Source organism: Rhinolophus hipposideros (genome assembly GCF_964194185.1).
Source record: "Rhinolophus hipposideros genome assembly, chromosome: 24".
Classification (NCBI taxonomy): domain Eukaryota; kingdom Metazoa; phylum Chordata; class Mammalia; order Chiroptera; family Rhinolophidae; genus Rhinolophus; species Rhinolophus hipposideros.
Genome location: NC_138070.1, coordinates 3,219,126 through 3,246,279, shown reverse-complemented (window position 1 = coordinate 3,246,279; position 27,154 = coordinate 3,219,126). Strand labels below are relative to the sequence as shown.

Genomic DNA, 27,154 nt, shown 5'->3' with positions numbered 1-27,154 from the left:
AAACTGGATCGTTGGTCCTGTACAGTACTCCCCATTCTGGATTTGGCTGACTGCTTCTGCTGCTTCTGTTTTCTTTCGCCATCCCCCGTGTTTCCGGTAAACTGTTCGTTAGATTTAGGGGCCAGATCAGGTTATGGCTCAAAGGGTTTTGGCAGGAATCCATCATAGGTGGCGCTGGTACTTCCTGCTGCAGATTGGCGGGTCCAGGGCTGCACAACTTGGCCCCTCCAGGATCCAGTTCCCCACCAACTCTTGGTTTTCATCTCTGGATGATCGTCGCCTGGACCTATCATTTCATTACGGGCTGCAAAATAATTTTCTAATGATGTCACTCCTTCCTCACTTACTAGCTGGACTTTTCTAAAAAGAACTTTCCCTCAACTATTTTGTGACTCTGAATGAAATCCAGTTCTTTCAGTAAGGGCAAGAAGGATGCTAGATGCTTTCCCTTTATTTAAATATCTCAGGATTAATGAATGAGCTGGTGCCGTTGCCATCGGCAACGGTGGCCCATTATTGGGCACCATTAAGTTCAGTGATACATATATATGTACCTATATTTCCTGTTTTCCAATCAATTGCAGTCATTTACCTTTGCTGAGGCTGTGGCGAGTTTTCCAGGCACGGGTTGCATTTTACGGAAAAGTTAAAAATATAAATTATTTCTTAAAAAAAGATTAAAACCTCACCAGGTCAGCGAGGGCTTCTGGAGGGTGGGGGCGGGGAGACAAAGCAACCGCACGCCAGTCCCGCCGACTCGGGCCGGGTCGCTGGCTGGTCCCCGCGCCTGGGGGCGGGGCCAGGCGTGGGCAGGGCTGTGGCGCCTTCGCGCGCGGGGCGGGGCAGGTGGCGCAGCGCGGCCGCGGCGGGCACAGGCGCGGCGCGCGGTCCTCCAGCGCCTACGCGGTCCCCCCGGAGCCGCGGCGTCCCTCTGCAGGGCCCTCACCCTTCTCCCTGACCCCCGCCTCCCGCCGGCCCTAGCATGGGAGCACGCGCCTCGGGTGGGCCCCAGGCCCGGGCTGGGCTCCTGCTGCTGCTGCTGCCGCTGCTGCTCGGGCTGCTGGCCCCCGGCGCGCAGGCGGCGCGGGGCCGAGGGGGCACCGAGAAGAACAGCTACCGCCGCACTGTCAACACCTTCTCGCAGAGCGTCAGCAGCCTGTTCGGCGAGGACAACGTGCGCATCGCTCAGAAGGTGGGTGTCGGGCCCGCGCCCGCGGTCACCTTGCCGCGGCCGCCGCGCACCTGGCGCCGGGGCCGGCCTGGGCCGTGCGCGGCCTCCGCGGCGTGGCAGAGGGGTGCCCAGCCCGGGGACCGGGGTGGCCGGCCTGCGCCCCGAGGCCTGCCTGGCCAGTGTCGGCTCCGGTGGCCCGTTCCGGCTTGGGGCCAGGGTGCAGAGCCGCGGGGCGCCGTCTGTTCCACGCTGCACTTCTCCTTGGACCTTGCCCCCTAGGGCGGCGCGGCCAGGCTTCTCCTGGGCAGCGCTGAGGCCGACCGCGCCTCTCATTCATTCCTGCAACACGTTTGAATGAACACCTACTATGAGCCAGGCACCGTGCTGGGTGCCCAGGGGGCGCCCTGCCCGCTTGCGCCCTCTACCCACGCTGCTGCGCTCTTCCCCTGAGCACCTTAGGCCCTCCTCCTCCGGCTTTTAAGATATTTAGGCTTTTTCTTTCTTCTTTTTTTTTAATTTGCAAGAAAAGAAAGGGAGCGATGCGTACTGTTCTGTTGCTTTGGCAACCTGGCTCATTAACCCTCCTGAGCGCCTACTGTGTGCCAGGCCTTTTACTTGGAGCGTTTTGTTCACTGTGAAGCTGTTTAGGAGCCTGCAGCCCCCTGAGGTGGTGTTGAGACCTCAGAAGGAGCTCAGGGAGGCTCCCCACTCCACGCTGGGTCCGCTGGAGCTTGGTGGGATAGGCACGCAGTTCGGGGCAAAAAGCCACCAGTAGCTCCCCAGAAAGGGGAAGTAAATGGGGGACAGTTGCATGTGGTAATGTGGTTCCTTGAGTACTGCTCTTGTCCTCTTATTCCTCTGCGCTGGTCCTGGCGTTTTGGAATGGAGAGAAGTTTGGGTTGAAGTTTGGGCTCTGTTATTGGGCTTCCAATTCTGGCTCTACTAACATGCCGGATGGCTTTAGGAAAGTGGTTTCCCTTCTTTGAGCCTCAGTTTCTTTATCCTGTTAAATAGGGATAATACCATGCCCTTCAGTAAGAGGCTGTGATTGTAAGCGGTGGGCCAGAGTAATGGCTGAGTTGGTATCAGCTGCTGTTGGCAGTTCCACCCTAGCAAGGGTACAAATCAGCATTGCTGAGCCCTGTTGGAAGGACCTTCGGGGTTCAAAAACGTTTTCTGGTGCTTGAGATGGAGGGGGGAAAAAGAACCTTGAAACCCAAATCAGACTGGCTGGATATTCTTACTGGATGAAATGAAAGACAGGTTAATTTGATGGGGAAAGGAACATCTGACCATCCTCTCCTGTGGGTGTGTGGCTGCCTCTTGGGGAGGCTGTGGGTTCTGGAGGAGAGAACTCTTTGTCGGTGGTAGAGGATGTGAGCAAGGTGAGTCTGCCTGCCCTGGGCGATTGGAGAGCAGAAAGCATTTGTTTTAGAGCAGAAGGAAGTCTGACTTCTTTGTGCAGGATAAGCAGAAAGAAGCGATGTGTCAGCTGAGGGTTCTGTGTGAGAGTCTGAGGTCCACGGACAGGAATTGCAATGCCGATGTGCAAGGGCTTATCTTCTGGGTTGGGATCAGCGGGTTGGGATCAGCGGTATTCTGGCAAAGAATCTGAGAATCTGGAGGTCTGAAGAATTCTTTCAGGGGTCAACCGGAGTTTGTGCCTCCAACAGAGATGATGGTAATACTATCTCCTGTTATTTCCTTAAAAGGCGCAAAGTGCTTTCATCGTTAGAGTAACTCATTTAATCCTTAGAACAATCCCATGGGGTAAGTACTGTTACCGTTTCCATTTTACAGGTGGGGAAACTGAGGCATGGGGTGGTGAAGTGACTGGCTTCACGTCTGGCTGAGTGGCAGAACCAGGATTTGTAGCCTGGAGCCCATCCTCGTACCCTCACTGGTCTTTCTGCCTCGTGGCCCTTCTCGGTTTCTTCAATTGGTACAACATGTAGAATGAGGTTGACCTGACTTACTTCCAGCTGAGTGTAGCCCAGACCATCCAGGCTTGGTTAGATCATTTTGTTCATCTTAGTGAAAAGAAAACTGGGTCAGCTAGCAGCTATAGTTTTCATTGCGCCTGGGTTTACTAATTAGAGCCAGAGCTGCTTGGTGGGTTGTGAAGTTCGAGCATGTTTAAAGAAACACCTTATTTTCTAATCTAAGACTTGTCTAAAATAAACCCACGACCTTATGGTTTGCAGCATGGGCCTTGCTGACGAGTAGACATAGGTTTGAATCCAAGCTCTGCTTCTCACTAGCTCTGTGACTTTGGACCAGTTGTTTAACGTCTCTGTGTCCCTTTCGTGCAAAGGAGATAAATTGGGGGTTAAATGTGATTAGTCTGGATGTATAATACCAGGCACTGAATAGTGTTTAGTTAATGGTTGAAGATATTTACATAAGAAAGGGGTTCATCTGCTAGGAGAGTGATGTATTCATGTATTCATTTAACAGTTGTTAAGCAACTTGGGCGCGAGTGCTCCTAGCAGCACTTCTCACGTTAACCAAAAAGTGAAACAACCCAATGCAGCCATAAAAAGAATGAAATATTGACACATGCTGCAGGGACGTGTCAAGCGAAGTAGTAGTACATGATACACAGATGAAACTTCCAAAAAAAAAAAAAAGGGATACAAAAGGCCACCTATTGTATGATTTCTTCGATACGAAATGTCCAGAATAGGCAAGTCCATAGAGACAGAAAGCAGCTTAGTGTTTGCTCAGGGGAGAAGGCATGAGGAGTGACTACTAAATTAACAGGGATGAAAATGTTCTGGAACTAGATAATGGTGACCACAGCACCACGTTGTGAATGTACATATTGCCACTGGATTGTACACTTTAAAATGGTTTAAATGGCCGATTTGATGTTATATGTATTTTACAACAATTTTTTTTATTAAATTTGTTGGGGTGACAATTGTTAGTAAATTTACATAGATTTCAGGTGTACAATTCTGTATTACATCGTCTATAAATCCCATTGTGTGTTCACCACCCAGAGTCAGTTCTCCTTCCATCACCGTATATTTGATCCCTATTTTACAACAATTTTTAAAAATTTCTGAAGCACCTACTCTGTGGAGCACGAGCCAGACAAAATGTCCCCTCTCGAGAAGCTTTCATGGGACAGGCTGTAAGTAAGTAAAAAATAAATAAAACAAGATTATTTCAGCGGGATAGGTGCCATCAAAGAAACGAAACAGGACAGTGTAATAACAATGGTGGATAATCTTTGTTTAAGCTTCTCATGTGTCTGGCACGGTTCTAAGGTAGAGGTTCTGTTATCACCCCTGTTTCACAGACAAGAAAAGTGAATCACTGGTAAATAGGTGGGCACGTCCACACTCATAACCCCTGCAGAACTGAGAATAATGGAGGGGAAGTGAGCTGAGTGAGAAAGAGCAGGAGGGGCAGAGCATCCCAGGGAGAGAGAACAGCACCTGCAAAGGCTCGGTGGAAACGGGCTTCGTGCGGGGGAGAGCCAGTGTGAGCTGGTGCATGGTTGCAACAGAGCCAGGGAAAGAAGGAGACATGTATCACGCTGGACCCAGGGGTTCACAAAGCAGACTCAATCATGTGCAAGAAAGGCATTGCAGAAAGCCAACAGGATGGGGTCCAGGTGTCCTGCCTGGAGGGAGGGGCATGAGTTGGGTCTGGGAAAAGGGGTTGGCAAGGAAGGGAAGGTTTGGGACAAGGTTGGTGGCAACGTTCCCAGGTGGCTGCATTGAGGTCTGGATCACGGGGAGCACAGGAAAAAAAAAATCTAGGCAGGACTGATAATGGTGGGAACATCTGAATGCCAAGCTGAGAGCTGGTGTTTTTTTTTTTTTTTTCTTGCTCCTTTGCTTTTGTTTTAGTTTAGTTTTTTTTTTCTTTTTTAAACAATCTTAACATTTCTAGGTCTTTTAAAAAAAAAATAAGGCCATAGTTTCGTGGAATACCATTTCAAATAGTTCAAAAGTTAAAAAAAAAATCTGCCTCCTACCTCTGACCCCATCTCCCGTTCTCCTGCCCAGAAGCAGCCAGATGTTCAAAGTCTACATAAGCATATAGGTATATACTTGTAGATCCCTTGTTGGTTTTCTGTTTGTTTTACACTATGTATGCTGTTCTGTACCTCCTTTTTCAATTAAACTTTGGAGATCAGACCTTATCAGTACATAAAGTCTTTCTTCCTTCTTTGTGGAGGGCTGCAAAGAGCAAATTATTGTAAGGATGTACCATAATTTCACCCACACCTAATGGTGGAATGGTAGGCTTTTTGTTAGTTTCCTGTCTTTTGCCACTCAAACAAGGCTGTAATAAAGACCTCTCTTTACAGATTGTGTGTGTATGTGCCCATAGACAAATTCATGTGTAAATTGTTAGAAATGGAATTACTGAATCAAAGGGCCTGTGAATTTGAAACATTTTTAATTGAAATATAACTGGTACACTTTTGTGCCTCATCAGTGTAACGAATGGTCACGCCCTAAGCACCCATGTGACTAGCTTGGGGATCTAGAAATGGATTGTTCAGCCATCTCTGCCTCAAGATAACCACTCTCCCGACTTCTGTTAACATAAATTCGTTTTATCTGCTGGTGTCCTGTAGACACAGTTCCATATGCACTTCTGATACTGACAGAGACTACTGACTTGTTTATCAGAAATGTTTATTCTAGTTTGTTCAAACACACGTGAGGCTGGCTGGTCCCCAAACCTGGTCCTACAAAGAGTATCATTAAACTTTTTGGCTTTTGTGTTTGAGATAGATGGTCTTCTCCTTGACTCAGAATCTTATTGGCATTTTCTTTTCTGGGAAATTGCCTTTTGTTTTCTTTGCCGTTTTTCTATCAAACTGTTAGGTTTTTTTGTTTGCATTTTTGGCTGTTTGCAAGAAAAACCTTTTCAGCAAAACCACTTTCTACTCTTTTTTTTCCCCCACCAACGTCTTAACGGCTTCATGAGGGTGTAATTGACATTACACTTCAACAGACTGCACATATTTAAAGTGGGACAAAAGTGGACAAGTTGTAAGTTGTTTGACATAGGCATATACTCATGAAAACATCACCACAACCAAAATAATGTTTCCTCTAACTTTTTTGAAAAATCTAAGTACTGAAAAATTGAGAGACTAGAATAAGGAACAGCTATGAACTCTTTACCTAGGTTCATCAGTTGTTCACATTTTCCCGCAATTGTGTTGCTTTTTCTCTACACACACAACACACAACACACACACACAGTTTTTCACTGAACCATTTCAAAGTCAGTTGCACACATCATGACACTTCCTCCTACAGAACTGCAATACCGTCGTCCCCTGCAAGAAACTTCAATTTAGTACAATAAAATTTTGTAATATACAGTCCGTATTCACATTTCCTTTGTAACTTTTTAAAAACTCCCACTTGCAGTCAAGAATTGCTCGTTGCGTTTGGTTTTCACATCTCTTTCATCTTTTTTAGCCTGTCAAAGTCCCCTCACTTTTTCGAGGATGCAGGAAGCATTTATGACTTTGACATTTTTGTCTTTTTTTTGGTAACAGCTTTGTTGGCTGTTATAATTCAGATACCATACCATTCATTCGTCAAAAGTTCAGTGCTTTTTTTGTATATTCAGAGAGTTGTGCAACCCGCAGCCCGATTGTAGAACACTTTTACCACCCCAAAAAGAAACTCCGTGCCCCAGTTAGCAGGGCCTCCCCATTGCTCCCCAACCCCTGGCAGCTCGTAATCTACTTTCTGTGGCTACGGATTTCCCTATTCTGGACATTGCATATGGGTGGAATCACACTGTGGTCTTTTGCATTTGGCTTCTTTCCCTCAGCGGTGTGTTTTCAAGGTTCACCTTTGGAGTAGCGTGTGTCAGCATTTTATTTTCTCGTATGGCTTCTTAGTTATCCGTTCATTGGTTGATCGACGCCTGGGTCTTTTCCACTTCCTGCGACACTGCTATGCGCAAGTTCTTTTGCGAACACATGTTTTCAGGCCTTTGGGGTAGACTAGCAGTGGAATTGCTGGGTCACGTGGTAGCTCTCACGTTTCAAGGAACGTCCAGAGAGCTGCACGGTTTCACGTTCACACCGCAGGGTATGAGGCTTCCTGTTCCTCCTCATGCTCGCCAACACTTGTTACTGTCTATCTTTTTGACACTAGCCCTCCTCGTGGGGCTGACTGGTATCTCACTGTGGCTTTGACTGGCCAGTGTCTTTTGCAGTGTCCCCCAGGGTGGAGTGTCTGATTGCTTCCTCGGGGTGGAGAGAAAGTAGTGAGCGCACACAGTTCTAGGGAGAACTCTGCTGAAGGGGTTTGCGTCCTTGCTGTGGAAGCACATGAGGGCACGGGGTGCCAGCTTGCCTTTGATCTCTGGTGGAAGCTCATGGCCCTTTGGCCCTTTTTCCCCCCTTTGTAATTCACTCGTGAACTGCACACGTTCCAGCCCTTTGGGTCCGGGCGATCTTGCATTTCACTGTGTTCCTCTGAGCTGCAGGAACCCTGGCAGCCCTGACTTACCCAAGATGTATTTGCCCTTAGGGCCTGATTCTCCTGGGGCAGGAAGCCCTCGGGAGGTGGGTGCCCAGGCCTCTGGCTGCAAGGGGAGGGGTGATGAAATCCCGAGTGTGAGGAGTTTTGTCCCCTCCCACGTCCATGGCCACAAGCCCCCTCCGTTTGTTCATCTGAATCTCCCTTGTTTTAACTTTTCATCCTGAAAATTGTCCAACACACACAAGGGGAGAAAGAATCGTAGACCGAACCCGTCCTCATCACGCAGCACTTGTGTTGATCAGCTTTCTTCCATTTAAAACAAAGTTTTAAAACTTTTCAATTAGAGTTGACATGCAGCCTTATACTACTGCACAGACAGTGCATCGACATTTGTACAATGTAGGAAGTGATTCCCCAGTAAGTCTGGTCCCCACCTGACACCCGACATATTTATTACAATGTTATTGACCATACTCCCTGTGCTGTACTTCACATCCCGTGACTGTTTTGGAACGACCAATTTGTACTTGTTAATCTCTTTCCCTCTTTCAACCCATTCACCCAACCCTCTACGCCATTCTTGTTGTATCTATCCCCCCCCCTCAGAAACGTTTTTAACCTGGAATAGTATTTTTAATCTAAGATATATTAGTTTGGAGTGGAGGTCGGGCTTTCGTCCTTGCTGGGAGCTCCAGGGTGAAGGGGCCATCCCACTATTCATGGGTCTGACAGAAACAACCCCAGCAGCCCCAATATGGGGGCCTGCACCGTCTGCTGGCCCCGGGCTGAGGTCTGTACAGGTTCTGATGGGGAGTCCTCTCTCCGTCCCATTTTACAGCTGCGAAAACTGAGGCACAGAGAGGTTTAGCAGCGTGAGCAGGAATGTCTCTTCCTTCCCAAATAACTGCCTCCTCACACCATCTCTGGGGCCATTTTAAAGGCTCAATATCCTTTTCTCACAAAAGCCTCAGTGCAGAGCCCTTTCCTTATTCCTCCATTTGAATAAATTCTAAAAATTGCTATCTATTGACACACATGTGCAAAGTGTACCTACTTTAAAGAATGATGTCAGAAGAAACAAAATGTAATATGTCTGTAAAATGGAATGGTATTTGGCAGTAAAGAAAAATTGAGTTGTGATTCATGCAACACACAGGTGAACCTTGAAAATGTTATTCTGAGTGAAATAAGCCGGATACAAAAGGTCATGTATTGTATGATTCCATTTGTGTGGAAAGTCCGGGAAAAGCAAATCCATAGAGACAGACAGGAGATTAGTGGGTGCCCGGGTTGGGAGGAGGAGGGATGGAGAGTGACTACTCATGCAAGGCTTCTTTTGTGGTGATGAAAATGTTCTTGAATTACATTATGGTGATAATTGTACAAACCTTGTAAATATTCTAAATGTAAACGATCTGTTAATAAAGCTCTTTAACAACAACAACAAAGAATTATAACTAAACCAACACCAGTGTGCCTTGTATGGGTGAAGGTACGTTCTCCCAACCCCTCTTCCCCCCCCGCCAAACCCCCAAAGAGAGGGGTAGTCACCTCTCTTCTCTCTGACATGTATACTTTCCAGCATTCTCCACATCGTCTTTTGATGTCTTTTTTTGTTTGTTTTTTAAACCAACTCTCCCATTATTTTGTTTAACCCTTCCGTTGTTTTTACTAGCAGCTTTATGGAGGTCTAATTCACGTACCATACAATTCACCCATTTAAAGTGTACAATTCGATGGATGTTCGTACTATATAGAGTTGTGCAGCCATCACCATTGTCCACGTAAGAACATTTTCACCACCCCAAAAAGAAATCCTGTACACTAGCTATCACCCCCGCCCAAGCCCCTGGGAACCACTAACCTGTGTTCTGATTATGGACTTGCCCTTTCTGGACATTTCATACAAAAGGAATTATACAATGCGTGGTCTCTGTGTCTGGCTTCTTCATAATGTTTTCAAGGATCATCCATGTTTGGAGCATGTATCAGAGCTTCATTCCATTTTTATGGCCAAATAATATCCCCTTGTATGGCTATACCAAGTTTTGTTTATTCCCCTTCAGCTGATGGCTACATGATCTTTAAACATATAGATTTGTTTAGTGCCATTACCTAAGGCTGATTATTTAATGCTCTAATAACCAGATGGGGCAAGTGCTATTACCTCCATTTGTCAGCTGAAGACTTGGAGATCTTAAGAATACATATAACATGCCCATGGCCAACCTACCAAGTAAGAGGCCTCTTACTCTGGGTGTCGAACCCTGGCAGTTAAGCTCCCGGCCCCGGGCACACTCAACCAAGCCACAGTGCCAACACGGAGATTGCTGGGCTCCTCTGCTCTCCTGCTTGCTGATTCAACCCTGCCCCTCCTTTTTCCTCTGTCCTAGACGCACATTCCACCCAGGATGTCCAATTTAAAATGCTGTAGCCAATTTACTCTGAGGCATTTATCCTCCACATGTGAGCCAAAGGGCATGTGTATAGGGTCCCATTGGCTGTAATAGCACAGTTTGGGAACTACCTAGGTATCCATCAGCAGGGGTTTGGTTAAATATCATCTTTAAAAAGAACGAGGCAGCTCTGTACAGGCTGAGGTTGAGTAATCACCAAGGCAGAGTGTTACAGAGAAAAACTGCAGAATTGCACACATATGCTACTATTTGTGGAAAAAATATTGGTTTGTGCCATTATTCACCCAGTGCATCCAAGGGAGACTACAGAAGTGAGTGCTAACAGTGGTGCCCTCCAGAAAGGGATTTGGGGTGTGGGGAGGGAGATGGGAGATGGGAGGCTTACTTTTTACCAAATTCCCATTTGTAGCTTTGGGTTTTATGCCATATGTACAGAATATCACCTATTCAAAAAAAAAATAAGGTTTCTTAAAACTTTTGTATGAATTTTTATAATAAAAAATAAAAGTAAGTCATACAAAAATAATAATAATAATAATGTGAAATGAGGCTACACCTCATATTCATATTACTCTAGCCCAGTGATTCTCCCAACTCACCTGTAGAGCTAATAAAGACCTCCCAGGCCCTGGGTCCCTAAAGCTGGAGAGGCCGTGGGTCTCTATCATTTCCATGGATACAGCTTACGTGTAAGAACCACCTTTCTCACCTGTCAGCCTTTCAGAGCTACTCCCTTGTCGCATGGCCTCACCTCCAGGTGAAATAGATCAGAGGCGTAAACTCCCACATTTACAAATGAGAAATCAGAAGTGCAAACTGCCAGTCCTAGTCACCGGGATGTAAAGCACCGCATAGGGAATATAGTCAATAATATTGTAATAATCATGCATTGCCAGGTGGGTACGAGGCTTATGGGGGGAGGGAGGGATCACTTCGTAAGTTATATAAATGTCTAACCACTATGCTGTACACCTAGAACTAATATAATATTGCATGTCAACTCTAATTGAGAAAACATTTAAGACATTAAAAATAAATAAATAAAAATGAGAAATCAGGCAGAGGAAAGCGGCGACCTTGACAAGAAGGTCAGCAGAAGGCTGTAAGAGAAACGGGATGTGGAGCAAAATGGTGCTGGGAGCGCTCCCATCTCCCAGGGGACATCACTTGGCCTGCAGAGGGAGGTTGGACCGAATTTCTCTCAGTTCTTGGCCCCCCGGCAGTTGGTCCAAGCTCAGGTCAGTCCCCTGGGCTACTTGGCCACTCCTAGTGTGGCCCAGGCCCGTGTCAGCTGTTTTCCTGCTGAACTATACACTGATGGGCTTGGCTGGACTAGGAAGAAGGCAACGGCGACCGAGGTAGTGATGACCCTTCTCTTGTTTCTGCAGTTCTTGACCAGACTGACCGAGAGGTTCGTGCTGGGAGTGGATATGTTTGTGGAAACAATATGGAAAGTTTGGACGGATATCTTGGATGTACTTGGCCTTGACGGTAGGTGAGGGGGGTAGTTGGGGGCGCGGGATTCAGTCAAGGTGCTGTTTTATTCTGGTGGTTCTCAAAGTGTGGAAGCGGCACCCATGGTGAGTGACAGATGACACGCCTTGCACGGGTGGGGGCAGTGATGATGTGAATGAAGACTTCTTATTGTAATGGTTGCATACATGAATGGTCCGTCAAAGCTGACATTCACAGAGGCTGCTTAGGATGAGGTGCCAGTGGGTAGGGCCCACTCGTCTGCCCCCTGGCAAACTGCACGGACCAGAGGTGGGTTCTCTGGGTGGTTGGGGTCTGTGACAAACTACTCCAGTTACTTAAACAGAGAGAGATTTAATACGGAGAGTGAGGTGCTCCGGAATCATCAGAGGGTCTGAAGAGGCCACATGTGTCCCCAGCCATGGCCGACCTGGCCTGCCAGGTGTTGCTAACCCTGTTCCAAGAATCGGGAGGACCGCTGCTGGAGCTGCTGAAGTCAAGGGTGCAGGCTGCCACCTCTCTCTCCAGGAAGTCTGCAGCAGCCTCCAGTGTCAGGGTCCCCACGGCCACCCCAGGCTCAGTGACTCTAGGAAGACTCCCCCGACACTGCCTGGGGTTGTGCTCACGGCTGTGGTTCATTCCAGCGTAAGGACACAAAGCCCAGTCGGCAAAGCAAAAGGGCGCCTGGGGTGAAGTCCAGAGGAGACCGGGCTCCAGCTTCCAGAGTCTTCTCCCAGCAAAGTCACACAGGATGCCCTTAATTCACCAGCAGCGAGCTGTGACAACAGGTGTGAAGTGTCGTCTAACAGGGAAGCCCATCTGAGACTCGGCACCCAGGGTGTTTATCGGGGGCTGGTCACCAAGGCCCCCTCTGCCTGGCATGGACCAAAATTCCAGACTTCCCTGAAGGTCAGCATAAAACCATGCTGTTTGTACAAACTGTCAAGGCCCAGTAAGCCACGCATATCAGGAAAAGGAGCAACCACTCGCTGCATTGCGTGTTTTTTCCACTCCACCAACCAGTGACCTCAATTCTCCTTGGACGCTGACCAGGCGTTCCACAGATTTAACTCAATTCTGACACGATCTACGTGGAGATAGCGTCAGATTCCTCAGATTCCACAGGTCAAGGGCTCAGCACCACAAGACTGCCCATTCCAGTTCGTCACTTGTGCTTCTAACCAACCACCTGTACGTCAGAGGTTCCCACAACCCCCTTCTCGGGTTCATGGAATTTGTTAGACTGGCTCACGGAAGTCAGGTAACCAGCTTTCTTACTAGATCACTGGTTTATTGCAAAGTATATAACTCAGGAACAGCCAAATGGAAGAGATGCATGGGGCAGGGTCTGGGAGAAGGCCACGGAGTTTCCATGCTCTCTAAGCTTAACGCATAAGCTCTCTGAACCCCTTACTTTCGAATTTTTCTGGAGGTGCCATCACACAGGCATGACTGATTAAATCATCGCCCATCAGTGATTGATTTAATCAGCCCCCCTCCCCTCCGCATAGGTCAGGAGGGTGTACTGAAAGTTCCAACCCTCTAATCACATGGCTGGTTCCCCTGACAACCAGCCCCCATCCCTAAGGGCTTTCCAAAAGCCATCGTATTAACAGACTCAGGTGTGAGTGAAAGGAGCTTGTTATGAATTATCGCTGTCATCACTGAGAAAATTCCAAAGGTTTTAGGAGCTCTGTGCCAGAAATGGAGACAAAGATCAAATATATGTTTCTTGGTGTGAATGACGATACCTCACTCTGGAAATCCAAGTCCCCAGACACCAGCCAGGGGCCAGTCTTGCCAGCAGGTCTTCCTAGAGAGAGCAGCCTTGGCCCGCCACGTTAGCTCTTTCCTGCACACCTCCTAACTCGGTGTCCTCCCTTGCCACATGTGGTCCTTTCTCAAGCAATCAGGCAGAGTGATTTTTTTTCTTTTTTTATTGTTACTTTTATTGTACAGAATGATTTAAAATCAAACATAAATCAGGTCAAGTCACTCTCCTTAAAACTGCCCAGTGACCTTGTTATACTTGGAATTGACACAGGACTGTGAGCTCCAAGGATCTGCCTAGCCCCCCTGCCCCGCCCTGCCTCCATTCTGTTCTTGGATGTGCCGTGGCTTTATCACAGCTTCCAGTCCCTGTACATGTTTCCTGCTGGAAGTGATGCCACCAGCCCTTTGCCTGCTCAGACTTTTTCATTGTCAGGTCTCTGGTACATGACACCTCCTCCGAGGAGCCCGTCCTGATTACCCTATGTAAAGGGACCTTGTGTCGTGCAGGGACTCAGCTCCCGCTCCCCGCACAAGAATGCAGGATATGGTGAGGCCAAAAAGAACCACCAACGGAGCCATGGATAGGGGGTTCATACCACTATATTCTCACTGGCAGGTTGGAGATACAGGAAGCAGGATCCACACAATCCGCGATCTGCCATGCGCTTCTCTGCCAACCAACCGACTTGCCATGTAGCCAGGGCAGTTATATTAGTGGCCAATGGCTCATTGGTTCCAGCTGATGGCCAACAAGTCACAGCTGATGGCCATCTACTACTCGAGCCAGCACCTTTCCACATGAGGCTGAGAGCCTGCAGACTGCTCTCTGGGGCTCTGTCCTTACACCTCGTCTGTTTTCACACCACCCTGTCCTTCTCTTTATGGCACTTGTCTGCTACAGCGTCCCGTGTGTTTGTGGGAGGGGCCGTCTCCCCTCTGGAGTCTCAGCTCCCAGGAACGTGGTCTTGCCTGTCTCCTTCGGGCTGTCCCTCAGCCCTGGCTTAGTGACAGCACAAAGGGGCCCGTTATTAATACAAATTGTAGGACTGTTGCTCATGCTCCTTCCATGCTGGTGTGAGTTCAGTTGTCCTTCCAAAAACCCCTGGGACCTGTGCGTGTGACCTTATTTGGGAAGTAGCCCCAAACAGTACTCCCACCCACTAGTCTCAAATAGTACTCCCACCCACTAGTCCCAAAAAGTACTCCCACCCACTAGTTTTGAAGATGTAATCAAGTTAAGGTGAGGTCATCCTGGCTTAGGGTAGGTCCTAAATCCAATGTCTGGTGTCCTTATAAAAAGAAGCACAAAGGGAGAATGAGACACGGAGAGGAAGGCCATGTCACAGTGGTGGCAGAGACGCCAAGAGCCATCAGAAGCTGGAAGAGACGAGGCAGGACCCTCCCCTAGGGCTTGCAGTGGGAGCACGGCCTGCTGACACCTTGATTTCGGACACCTGCTCTTCACAACAGTGAGAGAAGACATTGTGTTGTTTCCAGCCACCAAGTCTGGTCAGTTGTGACAGCTGCCCTGGGACACCAGTGCAGCTCTGTTACATGCAGAGTCTCTCAGAATCCTCTCTTTGGCTCTTGTCAGCCCCACCTTACAAATTGGAGACCGGGACTTGAGCCCAAAGCCACACAGGTGGAGCGCCCTGGTTCCCACCCACTGTCGTCCCTGCAGCCATTCAGAACCGTCTCCAGCCTTGCACGTTGAGTTCAACCTCTGGGGAGCCTTAGGCCGACTTGGGGCGCTTCGCTGCTCAGGCAAGGAATCAGAGGCAGCAGCGTGGCCCTTTGAGAGGATGCTGTGTGGCTGCAGCCCCCCCGGGGCCGCTGATGGCCCCTCCTGGGACGCAGGCAGAGCCAACGCATAACCCAGATGCAGCAACTGCATGCAATCCTTCTCAGAATCCGTGTTCAGAACCGACCCAGATGGTGAGACTCCGTATTTGCAGCCCTGACCACTGAGTCCTGGAGAAGCAGACCTGATGGCAAGAAATTGCACGCATCTCAGAGTGAAAAATTCCAGAGCAGAGACAGCCTACTGATGACACGGAGCGGACCAGAACAGACCCGTTCTCTGGCGGAGCCATGAGGCCGTAAATGCTTGTGTTCCTGCATGTTCCCAGGTGAAGAATTCACTTCTGCGCCATGGTTTTTTCCCTTTTATTAAATGCATAAACTTCAGAGCATCTGAAGGCCTTTGGAAGTTGTGTCTTATGCTTAGGAGTCCAAGTGTGTAAAAGACTTTACTGGAAACTACTCCCCAGTTGCATGTGCTGGTACGAAATCTTTCCTTGAGGGCAATCCTCTAATTTCCTTCTTCAGAATGTTCCAGGGTGCTGGTTAAAATGGAGACTTCTTAGCCCAGAGCAGCCTGATGGGAATAGAATGCCAGCCACCCATGTAATGTGAAATGTTCTAGCTGTCACATTAAAAAAGGAAAAAGAAACTGGTGAAATGAATTTTAATAACAAATTTTGGTTAGCCCAACAGATCCAAAATATTGTCATCTCAACTTGTCATCAACATGGAAAGTGATTGATGAGGTGTCTTACGTTGTGGGGGCGGGGGGATTATGTCTTCGAAATCCAATCTGTATTTGACACGTGGGGACAGAGTCCCAGAGAGCAGTTTCCAGGCTCTCGGCCTCACGTGGAAAGGTGCTGGCTCGGGTAGTGGATGGCCATCCGCTGTGGCTGGGTGGCCACAGCTGTAACCAGTGAGCCATTAGTCACTAATATAACTGCCGTGGCTACGCTGGGGGGTTGGGTGGGTGGGTGCTTGGTTGGCAGAGAAGCGGATGGCGGATTGCAGCTAGCAAGTGCGGTTAGCAAGTAGATTGTGGATTGTGGATCGTATGGATCCTACTTCCTGTGTCTCCCCCAGCCGCCAGCGAGACGGGTGCAGGAGGACCCCTCATTGGGGTACTGGCAGATGTTTGCCTTTGTGTCTCGACCGGCCGCCATCTAGAATATAGTGGTGTGACTCCCCTAGCTATGGCTCCGTGGGTGTTCCTTTTTGGCCTCACCATGTCCTGCGTTCTTGTGCGGGGAGCGGGAGCTGAGACCCCGCGTGACAACACAGTGCATCTCAAGTGAGACTCACCACATCTCCAGGCCTGTGGCTACCCCCATGGGCAGCATGGCTCGAGCCCCACTCCATGTCTGCTGGCTCAGGACACTGCTGGGACGTAGAGCACGTGGCTAGGTGTCAGAAGGGTGAGTTTAAGTCTCCCATCTTCATCAAGGTTTTGCTTTCTCTGAAGCCTCGGAGGCCACTTCTGACAAAATGCTGCTGTGACTCCCTGCGTCGGAGTTCCTCCAGCTCTGTCCTGTCCTACTTGTGGGACCCTGGGCCGGTCACTCTCTGTGCCCGAGTCCCTGTGTAGAAAATGCTACATATCTTGTCAGCAGCACATCGTGAGGATTGAATGACAATTCATGTAGAGCGGCCAGAACAGCGCCTGGTCCACAGGAAATACCCAGTGACCCTCAATGGCTTATGGAGAGGCTCTGCTCCGAAACATAAGTCATGCAGTCCTCAGTTCTCTGTGCAGAGGCCGCCTATGTCCGTCCGTGCCCAGAGCCAGCTTTCCCCTCCTCCATCCTGGGGACTCTACAGATGTGCAGTGACATAAAGCCAGGTCAAGCTGAGGACAAGTCTGCCACCAAAACTTCTAGTTTTCTTTGAGTGGTAACAAGGTTCAATGTGTCCCCCTAAAAGTCATATGTTAACGTTTTAACTCCCAGGACCTCAGAATGTGACTTTATTTGGAAATAGGGTCATTGCAGATATCATTATTAAGGTGAGGTCATACTGGAGTAGGGTGGCCCCCTGATCCAGTATGACTGGTGGTGACCTCATAAGAAGGGGACATTTGGACCCAGAGACACACAGGGAGAAGCCACATGAACATAAGGCGGTCATCAGGGTGCTGCGAGAATGCCGGAGATTACTAACCACCAGGAGCTGGGCGAGGCCTGGAACAGAGCCTCCCGCAGAGGCGGAGACCCCAGAAGGAACCCCCACACACACGTCGGCCTCAGACGTCGGCCTCCAGAACGGGGAGAGTGTCCATTCCTCAGCTTGTGGCACTTTGTTATGGCAGCCCCAGGAAATGAATGCAGTTCCTGTTTGCTCTAGGGCAGAACACCCCGAGTTGCTCTTGTTCTCTTTAGGACTTTTAGGACATCTAGGGAGCAAGGTTGATTCTTACAGCCTCCCTTGACTGAAGCAGCTGTTTCTACTTGTCGTTGAATTCTGGCCTGCAGGTGAGCATTCTCACCTCCAGGCCAGGATTTCCCCCAGGTGACCCTGTCCCGCTCATCACCTATCTTAGCCCCTGGATAACATGATAGTACATGGTATGTGGCTTTGGACGTGTAGTCCACCATACTTCTCAAAGTATGCTCTGAGGAACCCTGGGGGGTCCCTTTTGCTAGTAACATGTTTCAGTGAGCACATGCTTCAATAATTTTTTTACATCCATTACATGTGGATAATATTTTGAATATGTTGGGTTAAATATTGTAACATTCATTTTACCTGTTTCTTTTTGCCTTTTATAATGAGGCTCCTAGAAAAGTTAAAATTAATACGTGGCTCACATTGACGGCTGGCATTCTATTTCTGTGAATTGAAAAACAGGTTGAGAACCCAACTCTCTCCTAACAAGCCAGATTAACAAGATTTGCAAAAATGCAAAACAGTGCAATTGTTCTTGCTATGGTTTTTGTGGTTTGTTTTGGAAAACAGTCATTTTTTATGAAAAATACATTATTTGTGTTAACCTACAATGGGTTCATTGTTATTTTTAAACAAGTTAATAATAGCAGTGTTTAAAATTTATACCTTTTGCTTAATTTTGCTTTGAACCTAAAACACGTTTGAAAATTTGTCTATTTTTTAAAACGCTTTAAGAAAAATTAGCCTGAAAGTATGAGGTGTATTAAAGTACAAAATCACAAAGAAAAAAATTTTAAAGTTAAGAATGTATTAAAAATTGGTTTTAGTTTCTACTATGTAAATATAAATAGACAGAACTCCTACATATAAATATTGGTTTAGTCTCATCCTCTGCAGGAGTTAAGTTTGAAAGTCAGCTCCAAAGTCGAAACCACTAGTCCAAGTGCTCCGATGCCTCTGAAGGCACCATGAAGCAACCTGTCATCTGGCTTTTGGGGAGTCCTGGGGGACCCTGTGGCTTCAGCCCGGGAGAAGGTGGCTGTTTGCGAGGTTGGGCCCCAGGCGCAGTGGCCAGCTTGCACACGTCAGTCTGACCACTTTTGGGGTTGCGGGGAGGACGCAAAACGTTCACACTGCAGATGCATTTAGAGACTGGGAAGGCCCCGGTGCCAGACGTTCATCTCATGCGTGTTCTGGGTCCACACTTAACCCACTCCACATCGTCACATCCCACATCACCCATGCCCTGCTCTTCCCCTCGTGCACAGAGTAGGTTGTGCGTTGGCCAGTAGATCTCAAAGCAAGGCCCTCACACCAGCAGCCGCAGCAACAGCGTCCCTAGGAACTTGTAAGCGGTGCAGGTTGCCTGGCCCAGCCCTGACCTACGGAATCGATGTCGTGGGGTCGGGCCCAGCTGCCTGTGTTCATAAGCCCTTCGGGGTTTCCTGGGACACACACTCAAGTTTGAGAACTGTTGGTGTAAAGTTAAATGCACGTAGCAGGTAACTCCCCTTGAGCATGGTAACTGACACCGTGAAGAGACAATCAGGCAATTCCAGAATGTAGGTCTTTCTGCAAGAAAATGAGTCTGGACAAACTAGTCTTCAGAAGGTCCGTGTCATGGGACTCTTCTAAAGAAGACTGACCCACCATGGCCACATGCAGCACAGAACCGTGACTGGGTCCTGGCTGGGGGAGAACAGATATAGTAAATATATTCCTGGATAACTGGGGCAGTGTGTATGACTTTATGGAATTTAATATTCTGAGGTGCACTCGTAGTATCATGGGTCCTGGGTGTTGAGGGAAATATTTATTCTTAAAAGGTGGAAGGCATCAGAATTAGAAAGGAAGAAGTAAAACTGTCCCTATTTGCGGATGACATGATTTTATGTATAAAAATCACCAAAACTGTTAGATCTAATCCATGAATTCAGTAAAGTTGCAAGGTACAAAATTTACGTATAAGTCAGTAGCGTTTCTATACACTAAACATGCATTATCTGAAAGAGAAATAAAATGATCCCATTTACAATAACATCAAAAACAATAAAATACTTAGGAATAAACTTAGCCAAGGAGGTGAAAGCTCTCTACTCTGAAAACGATAAGACATAAATGAAAGAAATCAAAGAAGACACAAATAAATGGAAAAGTATCCTGTGTTAATGAATTGGAATAATTAATATTGTTAAAATGTCCATGTTACCCAAAGCATTTATAGATTCAATGCAATCCTTATCAAGCTTCCAATGGCATTTTTCACGGATGTAGAAAAAATCCTAAAATTTATCTGGAACTATAAAAGACCCTGATAAACCAAAGTAGTCCTGAGAAAGAACAAAGCAGGAGGCATCACATATCCTGATTTCAGGATCTAGGAATCAAAACAGTATGGTAGTGGCATAAAAACAGCCAGGCAGACCAGAGGAACAGAATCGAGAGCCCAGAAACAAACCCATGCATACATGGTCAACTAATATTTGACACGGGAGCCAAGAATACTCGATGGAGGAAGAAAGATAGCCTCTTCAATAAAATTGGAAATTCACATGGAAAAGAGTGAAACTAGACCCCTATCTTACACCACTCACAAAAATCAACTCAAAATGGATTAAAGACGTAATGTAAGAACGGAAACCATGAAACTCCTAGAAGAAAACATAGGTGGTAATCTCCTTGATGTTGGTCTTGGTGATGATTTTTTAGGTTTGACACCAAAAGCAAAAATAAACAAGTGGAACTACATCAAACTAAAAAGCTTCTGCGCAGCAAAATAAATAATCAACAAAATGTAAAGAAAATATTTGTAACCCATATACCTATTAAGGGGTTAACATCCAAAATATATAAAGAACTCATAATATTCAATAACAAAAAGCCAAATAATCCAATTTTAAAATGGGCAAAGGACCTGAATAGCTATTTTTCCAAAGATCGTAATGAATGGCCAACAGGTACGTGAAAAGGTGCTGATCAATATCACACATCATCAGGGAAACGCAAATCAAAACCACAGGGAGATACCACCTCACAGCTTTTGGAATGGCTCTTTTCAAAAAGATGACAAATGCTGGTGAGGATGTGGAGAAAAGGGAACCCTGGTTACTGTGGGTGGGATTGTAAATTGGCACAGCCACAATAGAAAATAGTATGGAGGATCCTCAGAAAGTTAAAAATAGGATACTCTACGAGGTAGCAGTCCCTCTTTTGGATATACATCCAAAGGAAATAAATTCAGTGTGTGGAAGAGATGTCTGCCCCCCCCATGTCCCCCGCAGCATTATTCCCAGTAGCCAAGACATGGAAACACCTAAGTGTCCATGGCAGATGAATGGATAACGAAGTTGTGATATATACGAGTACAATGGAATATTATTCAGACATAACAAGAAGGAAATCCTGCCATTTGCGACAACATGGGTGGACCTGGAGGGCATCATGCTAAGTGAAATAAGTCAGACAGAGAAAGACAAATGCTGTATGATCTCATTTATATGTGGACTCTTAAAAAACAAACTCATAGAAAAAGAGATCAGGTTTGTGGTTATCAGAGACAGGGGATGGGGTGTGGGGGAATTGGATGAGAGTGGTCAAAAGGTACAAACTTCCAGCTGAAACATAAATAAGTCCTGGAGATGTAATGTACCACGTGGTAACTATTGTTAACACTGTTGTATGGTACATTGGAGAGTTGTTAAGTGAGTACTAGACCCTAAGAGTTCTCAGGACAAGAAAAAAAATCGGTTTTTTGCCTTTTTGGTGTCTATATGACATGATGGATATTATCTAAACTTACGGCCATCGTGTCAATATATAAGTCAAGTCATCACGCTGCACACCTTGCCTTCTACGGAACTGCGTGTCCATTATCAAACATTATCAATTTTGATTGATTATCAATCAAACGGGGGGCAAAGCTAAAGTGTGATGTGTGCATCTGTCAAATGGCTTGGTAAAAAAAGAGGTGACTAGAGAGATGAAGCACAATGTTAACAATTGTTAAACCTAGGTGGTTGCATTAGGAGTATTTTACTGTTATTTTAACTTTTCTGTTTGAAAATTTTCTTAAGTTGGGCACACAGAAGACGCAACTCCTCCATTTCACTCCATGCTTAGGATGGAACTTCATGTGTGGGTACCAGTTACGATTAGATTTGGCTGTGAGTAACAAACCCCTAATAATAGCAACGTAAACAAGATGGAAACTTGTTTCTCTTACGTGAGAATTCACAGGTAGGTGGGTAGGCGGGTAGGTAGCTTTGCGGCAGGCGGTCCCCAGGACCCAGGCACATTCCATCTTATTGCTCCCCGATAGATGACTTTTCTTCCCTCATGGCCCAAGACAGCTGCTCCCACTCCTACCATCGCATCCACATTCCAGCAGGCAGAAGAAGAAGAGGTAAAGGGCACAGTCCTGCTACTTTCAGGAAAAGCCCCGTGAAGCTACCACAAAACATTTCCTCTTCCCTCTCCCTGACCAAAGCTTAGCCATGTAGCTGTAAGGGAGACTGAGACAGGTCTTTGTCCTGGGTAGCCATGTGCCCAGCCTGAAACTGGGCATGTGTTATATGGAAGACAGGAAGGAAGGAAATCAAGGGAGAGTTTGCAGGTTCCGCCCCGCCATGACAGGTGTTTTGAACCCACCATACAGCGGGCAGGCTGAAAGGCATGCCCTGTATTTTGCTAGGGTAGTCGGAAGGTTACTGCAGCAGCTTAGTTCCTTGGGCTTTTGCAGATGCCCAGCACATGAGCTCTGCTGGCCCCCGCCCCCACCTTGTCGGCAAACCCCTGACTCCACATAACCAGCCACTGTCCCTCTTTTCTGTTCCGCAGTCTCGAACCTGTCCCAGTATTTCAGCCCTGCCTCGGTGGCCAGCAGCCCAACCCGTGCCCTCCTGCTGGTCGGCGTGGTCCTCCTGGCCTACTGGTTTTTGTCTCTGACCTTGGGCTTCACCTTCAGCATCCTGCACGTTGCGTTTGGCCGCTTCTTCTGGGTGTTTCGGGTCATCCTGTTTTCCATGTCCTGCGTGTACATCCTGCACAAGTACGAGGGGGAGCCGGAGAACGCCATCCTGCCCCTGTGTTTCGTGGTGGCCATCTACTTCATGACTGGGCCCATGGGCTTTTACTGGCGTGGCATGCCCAGCAGCCCCAGCGTGGAGGAGAAGCTGGAGCACCTGGAGAACCAGGTCCGACTGCTGAGCATCCGCCTCAACCGGGTGCTGGAAAGTCTCGACCGCGCCAACAGCAAGTGACAATCAGCCAGCCGGCCGGGTCCCCTCACACCAGCGCCCTCTCTCAGAAAACAGAAAAGGAAAAAGAAAAAAAGAACCCCAAACCCCAAACAATCTTAATAAACCTTCCTGAACAAGAGAGAGGCGCTTGGTGAGGGTATTTCCGGCCACAGGCAAACTCGTAGGACGCGTTCCAAGGGGAACGAGGAGATCGTTTACGTAGAACTACCTACGCAGTGTCCTTAGTGGAAGAAATATTTTTTAAACAAAGGATATAACCATATTAGCTGTACAGTCAGAGAAGTTTATCTGCATAGAGCATAAAGTTAATTTTTTCAAGCATTTAAATACATCTTTTGTAAGGTTTTTTAATAAAGGCAGACCCGAGTCGAGTTGATTAAAACTTTACGTGGAGGGGGAGAATATGCTAAATCGACATTTTTAGAAAAGTTAAGGGTTTCTTTTCACAGTGTAGGGATTGCTGGGTGAGGTCTGTGCATTATTTTCATGTTCCAAAATGGTGAGCTTCATTTTATGTTATTTTTGGTTGATGTTGACCGAGCTGATGAATGTTGTCACTTATGAATATAGATGGTTGGGCTTGAAGTGGAAACTAAATGTCTCTTGGATCTTAGTGACGCGAGCCAAGCAGCCGTCGATTCGATTTCTAAGTGAAGAAGTCATTATTTGTAGGAAACCTGAAATTCACCCCCCACCCCCCACCCCCGTCTGTGCTTGGATGAATTTTAACCTCAATGTTTTGTGAAGGAAAAGCTCAAGGACGGGGTGAAGAAATGTCTTTGGGCTCAGACGTTAGGAGCTATCTGGTTAGGTGTCCAGGCTCACCCAGGAATCCTTTTGATGTCCCAATTTCACTGTTTGCCAGCTAGGCCTGTATAGGAAGGATGAGCTCTCAAGGGTGTTTTGTTTATTTATTACATTTTTGTTTTTGTTTGACTCGGGACCTTAGAAGGAAAACAAACCAGCAGCTAATAACATTTTCAAGTCTGTTGCTGCTTAGAAAGAGTCTCAGGAACAATCCGCAGCATAAACAAGCCTGGGAGAAGATCTGAATTGTTTTTCCAGAAATTTCTACAATACACAGGTTAGGTGTTCTCTATCTGAAGTGTGCCGTGTCCTCATTTTAGGTGGTCTCTAGGGACAGAGAGAAGTACATGCAGGGCAGACAGCTGTGGGGGGCCTGAACAGGGGAGTTTTACAAGGCTTGGATCAAGGGCTGGTGGAAACGCCCCCTTTCTAGGACCCCCAAGGGTGTCGGCAAGCACCAGGAAACAGGGCAAGCTAAGGCAGCTGCTGCAGAACACACTTTCGAAGGCTGCCCCAGGGTCATGACTGTCTCCACAGCCCTTCCCTGCCCACCGCTGTGCCCTGGCAGCCCCTGCCCAGGGCCCCTGTGTGCACATTTGCAGAGATCTCTCCCTGCCCGATCGTGTAGAACCAAGACCTTCTGGTCCAGGTACCACATTGGAGATAACTCGGCTGTCTGCCCACTCTTGTGCCGTGTTTCTGTCACGTTCTATTTTTGGTTGCAAGTATCTGGAACACGGAAGCAGATGTTTCTGAGGATGTTTATGAAACTTCTCTTTTGAAAGTGCACATCACGGGACCCAACACTCACTTTCTGGAATGTGTACCTGTTCTCTAGGATTTGCTCGGGCAAAGCGTCATCCATGGGCATTTGAAACCTGTGGTTTCTGGATTGAAATTGCCCTTTTTTGTCATTTAGATCCTTGTGGATGAATCTATTCTAGCACTGGGAACAAATGACTCTAGGGAGGTCATCGTCACCCTCCTTTCCTGTTATGTGTGCATTTGGCTTTTGTGTACTGGGCATGCTTACGTACTAAAACATTACTTTGCTTCTGTTGACAGGGGTTGGGGTGGGGGCGTAGGAGGTGGGATTGGCATATTCCACACAAAGCTTTTAAGTCTTAAACTCTCCCCGGTTCGGGTCTCACAGCCACTCCATTCCCCATCCCACCCTCACACCTGACACCTGAAGGTCCCCATGCTGGATGGAGATCCAGGCAGGAAGACCATGTTAATGTCCAGTAAATCGAGGGCAGCACACGAATGTGAGCAGTCGTGGATCAAGACTACAAGCATCCACTGAAAATTGCTATCGGGACTTTGCAGCGTTTTTACTGAACTGGCTAAGTGTAGACTCTGAAGCCCATTTTACAGTTCGATACACTCAAGTGAGAGGTGTCTTTATTTTTAATGAAAGAGCCTACACTTAACTAGGAGTAGCACTTCAGGATAGAAGCTTGTGGGAAATTCTGATAGAAGTCCTAGATGTTAGGTTGGAATGACTCTTGCTTTTTAATGCAGAAATCTGACTTTTGTTTGGGCATATTCCTTACCTCAAATCGTTAGGGATTTTTTTTTTCTTTCTCCATTCCATGGAAGCTTATAGGGTATTTGGCCTCCCGCTGCCACTCCCACCCGTCTCTCTTTTTTCTCTTTTGTATGTGGAAAAATGTATTTTTGTACCATATCTCATACCTTGACGAGAAGCCTTTTTTATATCTTTAGGGCTGTAGAATATCTTAGTGCAGCACTTAATTAAATGTGATACAAAAACATCCTGGTGAGAACATGGATCTGTTATAATTAAGACTCAGTTTTTAAAATATCTTAATCAGTGTTAATTTCCCAGTACTTCAGTATCACAGTAAATACCAAGAGCAGAAAAGAGTCCAGAAAAGAAAAGGGACCCACGGTCTCTAAATTACTGGATTTGGGGGGATATTTTGGGATCAGTGTTTACAGTGGTCTCTTCCTTGACTGGCAGAGATTCTTTCGTGGCACGTAAGCCTTCCATAAATATATTTTCTGATACCAGTCAGCGTTACCTGCGTCCTGGGTTTCTTTTGCTTCACGTTGCAGTGATATGCCCTATCATTTCGGGGAACAAAGTACAGCACCAATAGAATTTCTTGAAAGCTTGTCTGGGGTCTCAATTGACAAAGGTGACTGAGTAATAACATGTAGGGCATAATACCATTGAAAGTTCCCTGATGGTGAGAGGCACAGAGTGCCATACAGGGCTGCCTGAATGCTGCCACAGCAGGGTCGGGAAGCAGAGAGGGGAACTGGGACCATGCCTTTCTGACTGGTGGTGGGAAGTAACTGGCTGGGGACATCCCCTATTGGGTACGAAGTGTTAAGCATACAGGTCGTGACTTTTGCACACCCAGGAGGACTGGCTTGACGGGAAGACGGAAACCACTTTGACTGTTAGTCTGTCTCTGAGTCAGCTGCTTTACCGACAGGTTAGGAATGACATGGCAAACAGCCAGTGCAGACTCTAAAACATAGTTTATACACCTGGGCCCTAGTGGGAATCCTCAATGGCTTCATTTCCGTGCTTCCTGCTTCTTAAGAGGCTTTTGCTGAACGACATCTACCTTATGGGTTGATGCCCGATAACTTCCCCCTGCTGGGTTCTGAATTGACTGGCTTAGCCAAAACCAGCTCTCAGCATCCAGCTAGTTCAGATTAAAAGGAATTCCTAAGACCTTAAGGTGTCAATCCTCCCACAACTTAATTTTTTAAATAATGTATTGCTATTCTGCAAAGTCTTGTTGATGGCCATTTGAGTAGTTGGACTTTTGCTCCTCTAACAGTACCCTTAAAATTAGCACTGGACAGACATCAGTATGATGTCCAGTATCTGACATACACAGACTTTGTTCAGCATACTGAATTCTGTGCTTTGCTCTGTCATGATTCCTTGATAGTAACAGATACACCAGGACCAGCTTTTCCTTTGTGGCGTCATAAAAAGCTGATTGTCACTTGCATCGTCTACTGAAAACCTGTGGCAGCTAGTGGTGTTATTGACCATATGTGCTAATGTCTTCTTGCAGATTAAAAGGTTTTCCTGTAGTGTCCATTTCATATCTGCATGTGTGTTAAATCTCTGAATACCGTGTAATTAAATCGATGTCTTGTGATGGTGATGGCGACTAACGCTCACTTCAAATCCAACAAAGCAGTTTCCTTCTTCTTAACTTGGAAATCATATGTGAGGTACGGTACCCATTGTCAGTACATTCCTGATTCAGTTCCTATTTTGTGTGCCTGGTTATGACTTTGATATAGCATTTAATTGGACACATCCGATAAATCCATTTGATTTTAATCTAGTGGGGTGTGTGTGTGTATGTGGTATGTCCACACTGTAGTCCCGTGAGCCTCCGAAAACTGATTCTACAAATATCATATATAGACATAAATGTATAAGGCTTATTTTTTTTGCAAAGTGATACATACATTCCTGTTATTTATTAAATAACTGGCTTTGGTGTTATGTAGAGATGTTTGTAGACTGATTTCAGAACAGAATGAAAATATTGTGAAAATTACAGCTTAATAAATGTTTATTGTAAT

The 27,154-nt window shown here is 46.9% G+C and overlaps 1 protein-coding gene across 1 annotated transcript; it reads left to right on the top strand.

Moving 5' to 3' along the window:
• The first annotated feature begins 836 nt into the window (after positions 1-836).
• Positions 837-27,154, top strand: BRI3BP (BRI3 binding protein). The gene is made up of 3 exons (XM_081037743.1): positions 837-1,192; positions 11,456-11,558; positions 22,338-27,154. The coding sequence occupies exons 1-3, from the start codon at positions 983-985 to the stop codon at positions 22,757-22,759; spliced, it is 735 nt and encodes a 244-aa protein (XP_080893869.1). The 5' UTR covers positions 837-982; the 3' UTR covers positions 22,760-27,154.